Source organism: Salvelinus namaycush, chromosome 15 (assembly GCF_016432855.1).
Source record: "Salvelinus namaycush isolate Seneca chromosome 15, SaNama_1.0, whole genome shotgun sequence".
In the NCBI taxonomy this organism is placed as follows: domain Eukaryota; kingdom Metazoa; phylum Chordata; class Actinopteri; order Salmoniformes; family Salmonidae; genus Salvelinus; species Salvelinus namaycush.
In genome coordinates this window covers 18,339,399-18,354,624 of record NC_052321.1, presented here as the reverse complement: position 1 = coordinate 18,354,624, position 15,226 = coordinate 18,339,399, and the positions used below count along the sequence as shown (strand labels likewise).

The window sequence follows — 15,226 nt, the reverse complement described above, 5'->3', positions numbered from 1 at the left end:
ACAGTATATCCATTATACATTGTGATACTAAATGGGAAAAGGAAAAACTACAGTGCCAACTAACCCTACACTCATTAAAAACCCACCACCTTATTTCACTATTTAACCCTATCTGATCCTACCCCAGGCCAACGACCTGGGAGGACAGGACACCCACACTCACACCCTGTAACTCTTCTGAAGTTAAATCTCGTACACCCAAGTACTTCTCTGCCGCTGCCACCACAACATCTATTGGCCTCTCCCTGTGTTTTGGCACTGATCTACTACTCACAAGTATCCTCTCAGGATCCCTCACCCTTGACCCATCCTCCTCTACTTTCTTCACTGTCTCAGCATACACTTTCTGTACTTCTCTGACCCTGGCCACCTCAACCTGCCTCTCTAAACGGACACTTCCGATCCTCAGCAACATGGGCACCCCTATAGTTGACACACACAACTTTTTCCATGACACTACACACTCCTCTGTCCCATGCCCTCTTGTACACTTCCCACATCTTAGAATATCCCTCCTACTCACTGCTGCAGCATGACCATAAACTTGGCACCTGAAACACTGCAGTGGGTTCAACAAAAAAGCTAACAGGATAACTGATCTATCCTAACATGACTTTGTCGGGTAAAGACTCTGACTCAAAACGACTGATAGTGACTCCTCTGTTTCACCACCAGGTCTGCGTTGCACACAAATGGCAGGCATCACACACCGGGAATCTTCAACTTTAATTGCTCCACCTCCACACTTAACACTGCCCCAGAAATCACTCCTTTCACTTTCACCATTTTCCTGAGAGCAAAGCAAGAAACAGATCTTGACCAAAGGGATGTCCCATTTAAAATGGTTAAGGTTAGAGTTAGCTACGGGTAGAGTGATAATGTAAAGATTACATTATCATTTGTTGGTGTAGATAAGACTTTTAGATTGGCACGATATACTTCTGACAAAAAATGAATAAAGTGTAACTTCTTATTTTGCCAGCTATCAGATTGATTACAATTACATTTCTCAGAATATTGCATTATTTATTCTGGATGACATACTAGCAAATTCTTTAGAGACAATTACGTTATCTCATATCATTAACACCACATTAGTATATACGTACAATGACCAGATAATTCAGAACCATTACTCTTCATCTAATGTGTGGGAATGATCAAACAGCAGTACATCCTTTTGTCCCATTGGTGCCTGATTCTTTAAGACTGCTCTGCATGGAGTCCACCATGAGATCAAGACTCTATCTTAGTTGTTTATAAATGACAGGCCATAAAAAAACTAAATATAATCTAGCTCTGCACAGGCTGGCCCAGATATGTGTCAGCAATGGCATCAATTACGTCTATGCCTCTCTCACTGACACGGTGAGTGACCTCAGTTTACCATGTGGGAGAGGAGAAAGTCTACCTCGGGGGAAGGATAGTGTTTCTCCGCTCCCTCGTATCTTATTTATGAACACAAACAGAATATATGTTTATCTGGAGACAGGCAGCTCCACAGAAAAGGTGGTCTAAAGAGGAAACTGTTTGTCTGTGTTGCTATCTACACTTCTCTGCATCGTTGTCTAGAAAGTGAGTTGAAATGCTAATCGTTTCAGATGGGTGATTTTGCAACACTGTAATTCTAAAAACTGAACATTTTATTATTATATCCTTGGTCTGAGTTTGGTGGTCTGTGTCTTGACTGGGCAATGTCTCAATGCCTTTTACAATTATTTTTTTTTTTACGTTGGAAGTTTAAGGTGAGTGACACTTTTACGACCCTTGTTCAGAATAATTTTTATCTCAAATGTACTTACTAAATCAGTGGTTTTCTAACCTCTCATTGGGGACCCCCAGACGTTTCACCATTTTGTTGTAGCCCTGAACTAGTTCACTTGATTCACATATTGAAGGGCTTGATGATTAGTTGAGAAGTTGGATCAGGTGTGCTGTGGAATAGTTCAAATACATGGAATGACTGTGGGTCCATGAAAAGAGGTTTGAAAACCCTTGTACTAAATGGATTAAACGTGATTGTAGGGGATTATGTTTTCTTTGAAAATACATATGGGTAAAATTGTGACATGCAGCTGCATGTACAATTCATGAATATTACAATGTCTGAGAATGCCACTGTCATCATATCAAGAACAGATAGCGGTAAGAATAGACAGATGGCACAATCAGGAATATACAGTGATAAGGGAGGATTAGATATATCTAGATAGAGGCTCCGAATCAAAACACAAACAAAGAAAATCTCTAACATTGACTGGGTCATCTTGCTCTTCAGTCTATTTTTGTGCAATCTTATAAATGAAGGTCAGCCTTGATAGTGTTCCTATTCCCATTAATATGTCCTGCGATTTCACTGGGCTGTGTGGATCACAAAATTATCTGGCTTATCCATAGACTGTATCCATTGACTGTAAAAAGAATCAACAAAGCCATCAATGATGTCAGCCCAATGTTTCCTATGACTCATTTGAAGATCAGGATGTGTCGTTTTAGCGTGTTGCCATCTTGTTTCATAGGCAATTTGATTCCTTGCTATTCAGAATCATTGGGATGTCCCTACCCCATTGAAGTTGACATTTAAAATGATTACAGCAAGGGTTAAGGTTAGGTAAGGGTTAAGGTGAGGGTAGAGTTTAGGGTAGGGACATCCCAAGGATCCCGGATAGCAGAATATGTTTGAGCTACTCTAGGAAGTGACATTGCAGGTTAGCTTAGTGCTGCCCCATCTCATTGAGTATCTCAACTTGAAGACCGACTGGAAAAAGTAAAGGGGTCTGAATACTTTCTGAATGTACAGTGCCTTCAGAAAGTATTCACACCCCTAGATTTTTTCCACATTTGAGATGTTTTTGTCACTGGCCTACACACAATACCTCATAATGTCAAAGTGGAATTATGTTTTTAGATATTTTTACAAATTAATAAAAAATGAAAATCTGAAATGTTTTGAGTCAATAAGCATTCAACCCCTTTGTTATGGCAAGCCTAAGTAAGGTCAGGAGTAAACATTTGCTTAAGAAGTCACGTCACATAATAAGTTGCATGGACTCACTCTGTGGGCAATAATAGTGTTCAACATTACTTTTATGACTACCTCACACATACAATTATCTGTAAGTTCCCTCAGTCGAGGCTTGAATTTCAAACACAGATCCAACCACAAAGACCAGGGATGTTTTTCTCGTAAAGAAGGGCACCTATTGGTAGATGGGTAAAAAAACATTGAATATCCCTTTGAGCTTGGTGAAGTTATTAATTACACTTTGGATGGTGTAGCAATACACCCAGTCACTACAAAGATACAGGCGTCCCTCCTAAATCAGTTGCCGGAGAGGAAGGAAACCGCTCAGGGAATTCACCATGAGGCCAATGGTGACTTTAAAACAGTTACAGTTGAATGGCTGTGATAGTAGAAAACTGAGGATGGATCAAAAACATTCTAGTTACTCCAAAATCAAAACCTAAATCACTAAGTGAAAAGAAGGAAATCTGTACAAGCATGGTGGTGGCTGTATCATGTTGTGGGTATGCTTGTCATCAGCAAGAACTAGGGAGTTTTTTCGGATATAAAAAAATGAAAACTTGGTTCAGTCTGCTTTCCAACAGACACGGGGAAAGAAGTTCACCTTTTAGCAAGACAATAAACTAAAACACAAGGCCAAATATACACTGTAGTTGCTTACCAAGATTACATTTAATGTTCCTGAGTGGCCTAGTTACAGTGTTGACTTAAATCGACTGGAAAATGTCTGTCTAGCAATGATGAACAACCAACTTGACAGGGCTTGAAGAATAAAATAAAATAAAATGTGCAAAGCTCTTAGAGACTTACCCAGAAACACTCACAGCTGTAATCACTGCCAAAGGTGATTCTAACATGTATTGACTCAGGAGTGTGAATACTTATGTAAATTAGATATTTCTGTATTTCATTTTCAATAAATTAGCAAACATTTATCTAAACATGTTTTCAATTTGTCATTAGGGGTTATTGTGTGTAGATGTGTGAGAAAATAAAATCTATCTAATCCACTGGATATCATAAGGTGAATGCACCAATTTGTAAGTCGCTCTGGATAAGAGCGTCTGCTAAATGACTTAAATGTAAATGTACATTTTGAATTCAGGCTTTAACACAACAAAATGTGGAGGGGTCAAGGGGTATGAATACTTTCTGAAGGCACTGTATAATTTATATGTATATATATATTTATATTCCGGTCTCTGAAATTGCTCATTCTGATATTTCTTATTTTCTATTTTTCTGAATTATGTGTGTATTTAAAAAAATATATTGCTAGGTATACTGTTATAGCTAGAAACACAAGCATTTCACTGCACCTGCGATAACATCTGCAAATCTGTGTAGGTCATCAATAAACTTTGATTTGATTGAGGATGTAAAGTTCAAAGCCGACTGGGGTACTGGAGGTAATGTTTTCAAAAAGCAGGCAGAAAATTATCCTTAACTTCTGTGTGCAATTTTTAAATAATCAGTTCAAGGACATACAGTACTTGATTGTTGAGTGTTGATCCCACACAGGTGTTCCAAAGGGATATATGCCCTAATCTGGAGCAAACCCTATTAAATAACCTTATCTTAAAACCTGAATATGAATACCTTTGCTGCAAATGTCCCATAAATCCATGCCTGTATATTTTTCCCGAAATTACACAAACCTAAAACACAACAAGGCAATTATCCAGACCAGACAGACCAGTGGTTGCAGGAATAGGCTCAGTACTAGAGCCATTGTCGACCTTCGTAGACTCCTTTATTAAATCTCATGGGCAAGCATTACCATCATATGTGAAAGATTCTATAAACTTCATAAACAAGATCTCACCTATAACAGGATTAACAGAATACTGCAATTTGGTCACATTAGATGTCGATAGTCTATATACTAGCATTCCCCATACGGGGGCTGGCAGCTCTAGCTCACTATTTGCGAGACAGAGATACTAACGAATACCTACCAACAAACTTTATTCTAGAGCCGGGAACGGGAGAAGAGCTGTCAGACTTTATGGTGAAATAGAAGCAAGTATTGATACCTTGATTGTGTTCGGAAAAAAATTGTATACCCACAAATATTGACCACGAAGATCGCCATGATTTCCCCATGATGTCAAGCAAAGAGGCACTGAGTTTGAAGGTAGGCCTTGAAACACATCCACAGGTACACCTCCAATTGACTCAAATGATGTCAATGAGCTTATCAGAAGCTTCTAAAGCCATGACATAATTTTCTGGAATTTTCCAAGCTGTTTAAAGGCACAGTCAACTTAGTTTATGTAAACTTCTGACCCACTGGAATTGTAATACAGTGAATTATAAGTGAAATAATCTGTCTGTAAACAATTGTTGGAAAATTACTTGTGCCATGCACAAAGTAGATGTCCTAACCAACTTGCCAAAACTATAGTTTTGTTAACAAGAAATTTGTGGAGTGGTTGAAAAATGAGTTTTAATGACTCCAACCTAAGTGTATGTAAACTTCAGACTTCAACTGTATATAGGATGAGCCATGACTAGAATACAGTATATACATATAAAGTGAGTGAAACAGTATGTAAACATTATTAATGTGACGAGTGTTTAATGACTCAATACAGTGCGTTCGGGAAGTATTCAGACCCCTTGAATTCTTTACATTTTGTTATGTTACAGCCTTAATCTAAAAAAAAAAAAAGTTTTTAATCCTCATCCTGAATACTTTCTGAATGCACTGTAGGTCAGCAGTCTCTAAGGTGCAGGGTAGACTACTGGATGGTAGCCGGCTCGAACAATGACTAAGGTTCAGGGCCGGGTACTGGGCCGAAGCCGGCGAGTGGTGATTGTTTAACAGTCCGATGGCCTGGAGATAGAAGCTGTTTCTCAGTTTCTCGGTCCCAACTTTGATGCAACAGGTGAACAGGCCGTGGTTGAGGTCCTTGAGAGGGGGAAATCATTGGGAGCAGTCGTTCCTCCCTGGACTTATCAAACTTTACCACCCTTTTTTCTCCTACTTCAACTTTTCATACAGGTGATGGAGACACCAATGGCTGTTGAGGATCTACAGAGAGGGAGGGAAGTTGAGTCTAGAGAGAACTTGCACTCTGAAGAGGACTATATGGAGGAGGCACATTCTGCGGAGAGCAGCCCAATGGCAGCACTAACCCACCATGAGAGAAGCTTGTACGGTAACGGATTTGCGGTTCAAGCACACATCACTGAGGTAGTACGCCCCGTGGAGAAGTGTGTGGAATATACCTTTGTCCAGGTGCAGGGGAACATGGACAGTGTGGGGCTGCTCTTTGAGGAGTGTATCAAGAAGGTGGGCCATCTAGAAAGTCAAAGGGATGAATTGGTACTGGAGCTGTTGCAGCTAGAGCAGCCCATGCTGCAAGCTACTGTGGCCTTGAGAGGACAGTTGTTAGAGGCACGTAGAGTTCTCACCAGTGTCCAGTTGGAGTTTATTCATCTGCAAATAGAGGTGGGACAGGTGAAGAGTAAGCTGTTTGTCACAGCCAGGGACTGTATCCAGAGCCAGCTAGCGCTGGTTGCACAGCAGTATGAGGTGGCCCAGGCTGCAGTCACACAGGTAAGGTAGAGTGGAAATCCCACAGCATTGCATATAAGCTTTTGTGAGAATACAGTTAATGTACCATTAACATACTGAGTGAGGGGAAACAGTATGAGGGGTGTTGACATTTTCCTGTGATTTGTGCTCTTTTTTTAGTGTGTGTTCTTTGTCATCCCTTTGTTGTGATGTTTCAGTGTTGACATGTTATATTGTTGATGGGTGCTACCACAGAATTGTTCTTTCTGTGTTCATGGCTGTCTGTCATCCAGAGTTAATCACACATTCTTGTGTTAGTATGAGGGCCAACTTCGCTGTCATAGTTTTTTCTGCCCCTAGGAGGAGCTCCAGGCCCATGTCCAGAATCTTACAGAGGAGGTAGCCCAGCTTCAGGAAGCCCAGCACAACCAGCTGAACACCCTAAAGGACCAGGCCAGACAACCATCCCGCCCCCGGGCTATGAGCGATGTCACCCACTGCCGACAAGCATCCCTGGACCTGCAGCAGCGCCTCAGTGGCAGCATGAGGAATCTAGAAGGCTGGTACGAGCCACGCCTGCTAGCCCTCCTCCGGAGGAGGCAGGCTGGGGAGGAAACCCTGAGGAGGAGCAGGGATGTGGGCCAGGACCTTAAGGCCAGACTGGGGCCCCTGAAGGAGCAGACCCAGAGGCTGGAGCTGCAGAGAGCTTGTCTAGAGGAGAGGATTGCTCTGATAGAGAGGGAGAGGGTGGAGAGAGTGGCGCAGTATAAGGTACAGGGGGACTAGGAACATGTGCTGTTTTGTAGCCCGTAAAGGTGTGGTGTAATTGTTCTAATTTCTTCTCATCAGGAGACTGTGGACTCGCTTGAGGAGACCATGAGGAAGCTGAAGCTGGAGCTTTGCATTCAGAAAAAGGCAAACAGACAATTGGAAGAATTGAAGAAGGGACTTTTGAGTGAGCTGAACTATGACAGGTAGGGTGTGGTATGCTACTTACAGTGCATTCGGAAAGTATTCAGACCCCATCCCCTTTTCCACATTTTGTTACATTACAGCTTTATTCTAAAATTGATAAGGTCCCACAGTTGACAGTGCATATCAGAGCAAAAACCAAGCCATGAGGTCGAAGGAGTTATCTGTAGAGCTCCAAGAAAAGGATTGTGTCAAGGCACAGATCTGAGGAAGGGTACCAAAACATTTCTGCAGCATTGAAGGTCCCCAAGAACACAGTGGCCGCCATCATTCTTAGATGGAAGAAGTTTGGAACCACCAAGACTCTTCCTAGAGCTGGCCGCCAGGCCAACCTGAGCAATCGGAGGAGAAGGGCCTTGGTCAGGGAGGTGACCAAGAACCCGATGGTCACTCTGACAGAGCTCCAGAGTTCCTCTGTGAAGATGGGAGAACTTTCCAGAAGGACAACCATCACTGCAGCACTCCACCAATCAGGCCTTTATGGTAGAGTGGCCAGATAGAAGCCACTCCTCAGTAAAAGGCACATGACAGCCCACTTGGAGTTTGCCAAAAGGCACCTAAAGGACTCTCAGACCATGAGAAACAAAATTCTCTGGTCTGATGAAACCAAGATTTAACTCTTTGGCCTGAATGCAAAGCATCACGTCTAGAGGAAACCTGGCACCATCCCTACGGTGAAGCAAGGTGGTGGCAGCATCATGCTGTGATGTTTTTCAGCGGCAGGAACTGGGAGACTAGTCAGGATCGAGGGAAAGATGAACGGAGCAAAGTACAGAGATCCTTGATAAAAAACTGCTCCAGAGCGCTAGGGACCTCAGACTGGGATGAAGGTTCAACTTCCAACAGGACAAAGACCATAATCTCACAGCCAAGACAACACAGGAGTGGCTTTGGGACAAGTCTCTGAATGTCCTTGAGTGGCTCAACCAGAGCCTGGACTTGAACCCGATCGAACATCTCTGGAGAGACCGTGAAAATAGCTGTGCAGCAACGCTCCCCATCCAACCTGACAGAGCTTGAGGGGATCTGCAGAGAAGAATGGGAAAAACTCCCCAAATACAGGTGTGCCAAGCTTGTAGCGTCATACCCAAGAAGACTCGAGGCTGTAATCGCTACCAAAGGTGCTTCAACAAATGTACAGAGTAAAGGGTCTGAGTACTTAGATAAATTGTAGTCTTTCACCTTTTTTTCATACATTTCTAAAAACCTGTTTTTGCTTTGTCATTATGGGGTATTGTGTGTAGATTGGTGAGTGGGGGGGGGACAATTCAATACATTTTAGATTAAAGCTGTAAAGTAACAAAACGTGGAAAAAATCAAGGGGTCTGAATACTTTCCGAATGCACTGTATCTGGCCATGAGAAGTAGAGACCATCCATTTTGACCCTAAGGAATCTGACAGTTTTCATTGAATACATTAAATTAATATTTGATGTCTGGACTACTTACAATTGCCATTAAACACTGAACAAAAATATATACGCAACATGTAAAGTATTGATCCCATGTTTCATAAACTGAAATAAAAAATCCCAGAAATGTTCCATATGCACAAAAAGCTTATTTCTCTAAAATGTGCCCAAATTTGTTTACATCCGTTAGTGAGCATTTCTCTTCGCCAAGACATTCCAACCACCTGACAGGTGTGGCATATCAAGAACCTGATTAAACAGCATGATCATTACACAGGTGCCCCTTGTGCTGGGGACAATAAAAGGTCACTTTAATATTTGCAGTTTTGTCACACAATGCCACAGAAGTTGAGGGAGCGTGCGATTGGCATGCTGACCGCAGGAATGCCCACCAGAGCTGTTGCCAGAGAATTGAATGTTAATTTCTCTACTACAAGCTAACTCCAACGTCATTTGAGAGAATTTGACAGTACATCCAACCAACCTCACAACTGCAGACCACGTGTAACCATGCCAGCCCAGGACCTCCACATCCGGCTTCTTCACCTGCGGGATTGTCTGAAGGGAGGGTCAGTGGGTGGGCCTATGCCCTCCCAAGGCCCATCCATGGCTGCACACCTGCCTAGTCATGTGAAATCCATAGATTAGGGCTGAATTTGTTTAAATTGACTGATTTCCTAATATTAACGCAGTAAAATCTGAAATTGTTGCATATTGCATTTATATTTTTGTTCAGTATAGACAAACATGTACAATAAATATTTGAGGGAGTCTCAACATGCTGTTTTTCTTTTTACAGGGGCTGTATTGAAGTGAGTGAAACAACTGCTGAAAGGGAGTCCTAACTTTTCCATACTTATCAATGGAAGTAGAAAAGTTAACAAAATATCCAGAACCCCTCAGACCTTGATGGTGCATTTAGCCAATGTCAGTTATTTGTATACTTAATCTGCTCTTAGTGCATCAACAATCGTGTTATGACAGTTGACCTTAACTATGAGAGCAGCCTGTCTTAACTGTACATTTAAGGTCTACCGTAAATACATTTTTATTATGAATACACTTACAAAACATGGGAATCCGATGCAGCATACAAAGAAAACAGACACATAGGGATGATATACATACAGCTTGAAAGCTGATTGTGGAAATCTACGATTCAGATATCATGGGAATAAAATAAATCTATGTACAATTTCTTATAAAATGAAACTGTGGAAATTAGTTTAAATGACTCATGTTTCTAAGAATATGAGCATAATTTAACCTGAAAGAAAAAATAATTGGGTGCCTACTCAACTGTGGTGCTTGTCCCCCTGGTAAAAATTTGACCAAAGAATGGCATAGCTACCATTATCGCCATATCAAACAGTAGGATCCTTTCTTATATAAATATATGCAAAACCTTGATGCCATGATAGTGAAACAACAAGCACTTAATGTTTCCCTCTACAAAACTGCAAAAGAACAACTCTTGTGCATTTAAAAAAAGACATTTGGTTGTTTTGAGGATGTGATCAAGGGAGGGGTGTTGTGTGATTGACAGATGTCACTCATGCCTGGACCTCAGTGTCTGCTGCTCCCTCTGGGTCCTCGTCATTGTAGATGTTCTCAGCCTTAAAAGATGGAAAGACATTCTTAGTACTCCTCAGAAATAATTGTGATTCTACATATTACAGTAGAACGCTTCTGCCAAGCTTTCAAAACTTACTTATGCCTCATGAAATAAATAAATATGAACAGAATACATTTAACTATTCTCTATAGCCTCCCACTGTATGACAGAGCCCCGTCTGTCCCGGGGTCTCACCATCTGCCAAACTTGCATGATGTTGTCCTCGGACACAGAGCAGATGACCCAGGGTTCGTTGGGGTTCCATGAGAAGTCAGAGATCTTAGCCGTGTGACCGCCGTGAATGAACAGCAGTTCAGGTGGACCATCCTCAGCATCCTCTGGCGACTGCTCCTCTCCGATTTTACTGAGGTCCCACACGTTGAGTCGCCTGTCTGTGCCACTGGAGGCCAGGATGGTTTCATTATGAGGAGACCACTGGACCTAAAGGGAGGAAAGGAGGCGAGATGGGTTTGACGAGGCCTAGTAATAGATACAAAATCTGGTTCAAAACATACAGCTTTTGCAAAACAAACTTCATAGGGAATAATTGACCGCTTATTGACTTAACATACCTGGAAGATCTCATCTTTGTGAGACTCAAACGAATGCAGCTTCAGTTTCAGGTTCCTCAGGTCCCAAAGAGCCACAGTCTGAAATGGGAGAACCAATCAATTACAACCACCACCACAACAACCATTTAGATCAACACTACATTATGAAAGATAATATTGGAAGAATTAAGAGCAGTAAGAGATCCAGACCACCTTGTCTGCTGAGCCCGAGGCCAGGATGAACTCGCTGTAGGGGTTGAAGGACAGACAGTTGACCTCGGCAGTGTGGGCGTCCACAGCATGGCTAGGTTTGGACGTGTTGTTGGATCGCGTGTCCCAACTGCACAGTAAACAATGTTATTGTTCAATAAGCAACACCAAACAATGCGGATGGTATAACTCATTTCAGTCATACGAGCTTAGCAAATTGTTTTTCTATTCAAATCCATTATCCATTGGGGTAGTTGCTCATCTCAGGGAGCCTTACATCATGAGTTTCTGGTCATCAGCTACAGATCCAAAGAGTGACTCATGCAGTAGATGCCAGGAGACGTCCTCCACTACAGCTGTGTGTCCAGTAAAGATAGTCTTTGCGTCTACAACCTTTCCCTCCTTAGGAACGGCACTGATATCCCACATACAGATAGTCTGCAGACAGATGGGAAACAAGGGAAGGTGAGAGGAAAGACATGGAGGGAAGAAGACTGTTCAAGCACATGCTTTGGGTCAAGTGACAAGTCACTGACATGGTCATCAGAAGCGCTGAGGAGGCAGCCACTCAGGTTGGGGTTCCAGGAGAGACCGTAGCCCTCTTTCTGGTGTCCCCTCAAACGCAGATCTGGGGTACACTCTCCAGATGGATCTGTAATACAGAGGTAATAGCATGTTATTTCAAAAGAAATGAGAAAGGAGGACTGGGACTTCCTGACCAACCTCTAAATACCCACCTGGTTTGGAGGGATGTTTGGTGTAGTCAAAGACAAGCACGTCGCTGGTTGGGGTTTTGGTGGCAATGATGCAGGGGTTCTGGGGCATGTGGCGGGCTCTGTTCACCTCTCCCTCATGGTTGATCTTGATTTCAATCTCTATCTTACCACTGACTGAGCCAAAGCCTCCAAACTCTGAAGGGAGGTAGAGAAATGAGCTACAGAGAAAAGGACCAACGTATATCACCAGTTACAATATTTTGAATGATCCAAAGACTGAAAACATGCAGAAAGGTTGTAATTGATGAAAAAACATTGTCCCTCACCACCTTTCTCACTGTCGTAGTGAGAGGCATCAAACTGAGCATCGTCATTAGGCAGTTGCACGCTGGCGATGACCAGGTGATTCTGTTCATCTGAGGTGTGTGTGCCAAGAACCAACCTGTGTACGCTGAAATCCTTCCCTTCAGGTCTAAAAGGATAGAAAGAAATATGTTACAAGACAAATAGGTATATTTAAATAACACTTTTGTCATATGTAGTAGGGGGCATTAGCTAGAAACTCAATGTGGTCCATACAAGGATTATTCTTTGCAACAACACATATGGAGACTGAAAACAATCTTCCTGAAGAAACCTTCCCACGCCCAGTAATGTTGCAAAGGCAGGCTCATCTTTGATCGGCACAAGTATCTGGTATTCTAGGGAATTATAGCTAGATATGCAGGGATGCCATAAAACATTTTGGACATGTGGTGTAAAAACTAAAATGCATATAATAGTGTAATGACAAAAAAATATATACATGTGTAATGACATTCAGCATTCGTCATTAGGCACACTTGCAGCCTGAATTGATTGATGCATCCACTCATCTGTGAGCGTCACGGTCTAGTCAACTCTGCCATGGCAAAATGTTAGTGCTCAGATTAGATGAGTTTATTAGTAAAACATTTAGTGTTCATGTCGAACCACACCCTATTTTGGAGCATATACCACCCATTTTTAAGTAAATCTGTTAATGTTTTGCATGCGGTTGACAGGCAGTAATGACACATTGTGGTGTAATAGCTTACAGTTTTCTTGCCAACTTTGTTTTAATTGTGATAGGCTCATGTTTTACCCCCACCATTTATTTTGCCAGTACTCCGAACCAGCTTACTTTCACCCCTAATTTAGATATTTTTCTGCTTATAATTTCCGACATTTGTTAGACTATTTGTTTGTCAACTTGTTAATAAGTAGATACATTCAGCTTCTCTTCTGTAATTACTTGTTGACCTAGAAGACTAAATAAAGCAGAAAGCCATTAATCGATAGAATGAATGCATCAACAATAATCTAGTAGTTGACATCAGTAAAGTTCTTTAATTTCTGCTCGCAGAGCGAGGATGTGTAGAGACCGGGGAGAAAATGCAATAGCCTAAAACAGCAGACATATTTCCCCTGCAAAATGTCCAATTAACATCAGTTTCAAAGGTTAAGCAAATCAAATCTGTGAAAACAATCCAACATGATTTCAGTTTGTCTTGAATACATATTTTTTTGTGGTTAAAATATCCTACCGCGCATTCCATTCTCTCAAGAGTCTGCAATAAATAATTACTGCATTCCTGTTCCCAAGACAGGTAGCCTAGTGGTTAGAGCGTTGGGCCAGTAACCAAAAGGTTGCTGGATCAAAGACCCGAGCTGACAAGGTAAAAAAATATGTTGTTCTGTCCCTGAAAAAGGCAGTTAACCCACTGTTCCCTGGTAGGCCATCATTGTAAATAAGAATTTGTTCTTGACTGACTTGCCTAGTTAAATAAAGGTTACATTTAAAATGTTTAAAAGATAATTCCATTGGGTGTATACTTTTACAGCAATAAATAAATAATTCTGCAGGAATTGATATTATATAAGACTACATGTGGGAGTTACAGTCAGTCTCTAGACTTCAGTTACTATTCAATTAAACTAATTTGAACATCAAAAGGTGCACAAACCAAGGGGTGCAGCCACACCTGCCCCACCCCTACTTCCACTGCTCCTGTAGCTTTGTATTCCTATAAAGGTGCCCAGACAGTGAACCCCACCTGTTGACATCAGGCAGCCACTGTGCAGTGAGGCTGGGCCACTCCAGGGCGTGGGTCATCACCAGGTCATAGAGGAAGGGTGTGTTCTTCTTCCATATCTTGTACTCCTCATTTATCACCCTCTCCTCCACAGCATCATCAAACGCTGCTATAAAATAGTATGAAAGTCACGTGAGACAGGAGGTTTAAATGTAAAGTATATTAGAAGCAACCCATTGTAAGGAAATATAGGTGTGATTGAGAAGGGGAACCATATTAACATTGAGCAAGTGTTCGGTAAAGTTAGCTAGGTAGCTACGTTCGTTAATAACACTGACAGGGTTTCGCAGTTGTTGTGTTAGCATTGATCAACCGAGCTAGCTAGCTCATTACTCCCGCAAAAAGGGGTTGTGTCTCTGACATAAAACAAAGCTAAAGTTAGTAGCTAGCTAGCTTACATTTTGCTTACTAGCTAACGTTAGTGTGCTACTAATACTAGCGAGCTCATTTGTATAAAATAATGAATTAATTATCTTCACAATTGATAAGCCGGGAGAACCTGTCCTTCCACCCTGGCCTACCTTGGTAGCTAGCTAGTTTTCCCAAGTGGTCTGGGCGCTATTCTTGTTGAAGTAAATTGTGACGTAACGTTTCACCAAATTACCTTCTTTATCAGCCATGGTGTTGATAATATTACGAAAGTATGTTTTCAGAAGCAGGGTTTTGTTGAGAGCAAACAAGGCAGCTGGACTACCTTGGCGGGAACTCCGTAGTGCTCAAATAGCCAATCAGCGTCAACTAAGCCGGAAAACGTCGTGGATTCTGAAGCTTTTGTCAAATTCACGTATTTTTTGTTGTTGTTGCATTTTAGCTAACCTTAACCCTAAGCCTTTTCAACACCTTAACATAATTATCCTAACCTGCTACGAAAGGCAAATCCGACGTGAATATGACAAATCCCTTCTAGTCATCCAAAATGTGCTATCTGGGATCCTTGGGACATCACTAACCTACACTAACCTTTAACATTGAAGTTTTTAAATTATTACGGTAAGGGTTATGTAAGTCCCAAGGATCCCGGGTTGCACTGACCACAGCATAAAGTCAAAATTGGCTATATCGTAAAAATTCTAACAAAAATTGCTTTT

The 15,226-nt window shown here is 41.7% G+C and overlaps 1 protein-coding gene across 1 annotated transcript; it reads right to left on the bottom strand.

The window, feature by feature from the left end:
• Positions 1 to 9,964: 9,964 nt before the first annotated feature.
• On the bottom strand, positions 9,965 to 14,850 carry LOC120060260 (histone-binding protein RBBP4-like). Its single transcript, XM_039009433.1, has 10 exons — positions 14,743 to 14,850; positions 14,100 to 14,247; positions 12,351 to 12,496; positions 12,046 to 12,219; positions 11,845 to 11,960; positions 11,586 to 11,746; positions 11,312 to 11,438; positions 11,120 to 11,197; positions 10,743 to 10,988; positions 9,965 to 10,548 (listed from the first exon to the last, which is right to left on the bottom strand). Exons 1-10 carry the CDS (start codon positions 14,756 to 14,758, stop codon positions 10,486 to 10,488), a joined length of 1,275 nt encoding a protein of 424 aa, XP_038865361.1. The 5' UTR covers positions 14,759 to 14,850; the 3' UTR covers positions 9,965 to 10,485.
• Between the last annotated feature and the right edge of the window lie 376 nt (positions 14,851 to 15,226).

Bases quoted from the DNA above. Each gene is read 5' to 3' on its own strand.
- LOC120060260 (XM_039009433.1), bottom strand. The intron at 12,497-14,099 runs GTGGGGTTCACT...CTATCCTTTTAG, and splicing joins TGGCTGCCTGATGTCAACAG to ACCTGAAGGGAAGGATTTCA. The intron at 10,989-11,119 runs GTATGTTAAGTC...TCCTCCCTTTAG, and splicing joins ACAAAGATGAGATCTTCCAG to GTCCAGTGGTCTCCTCATAA.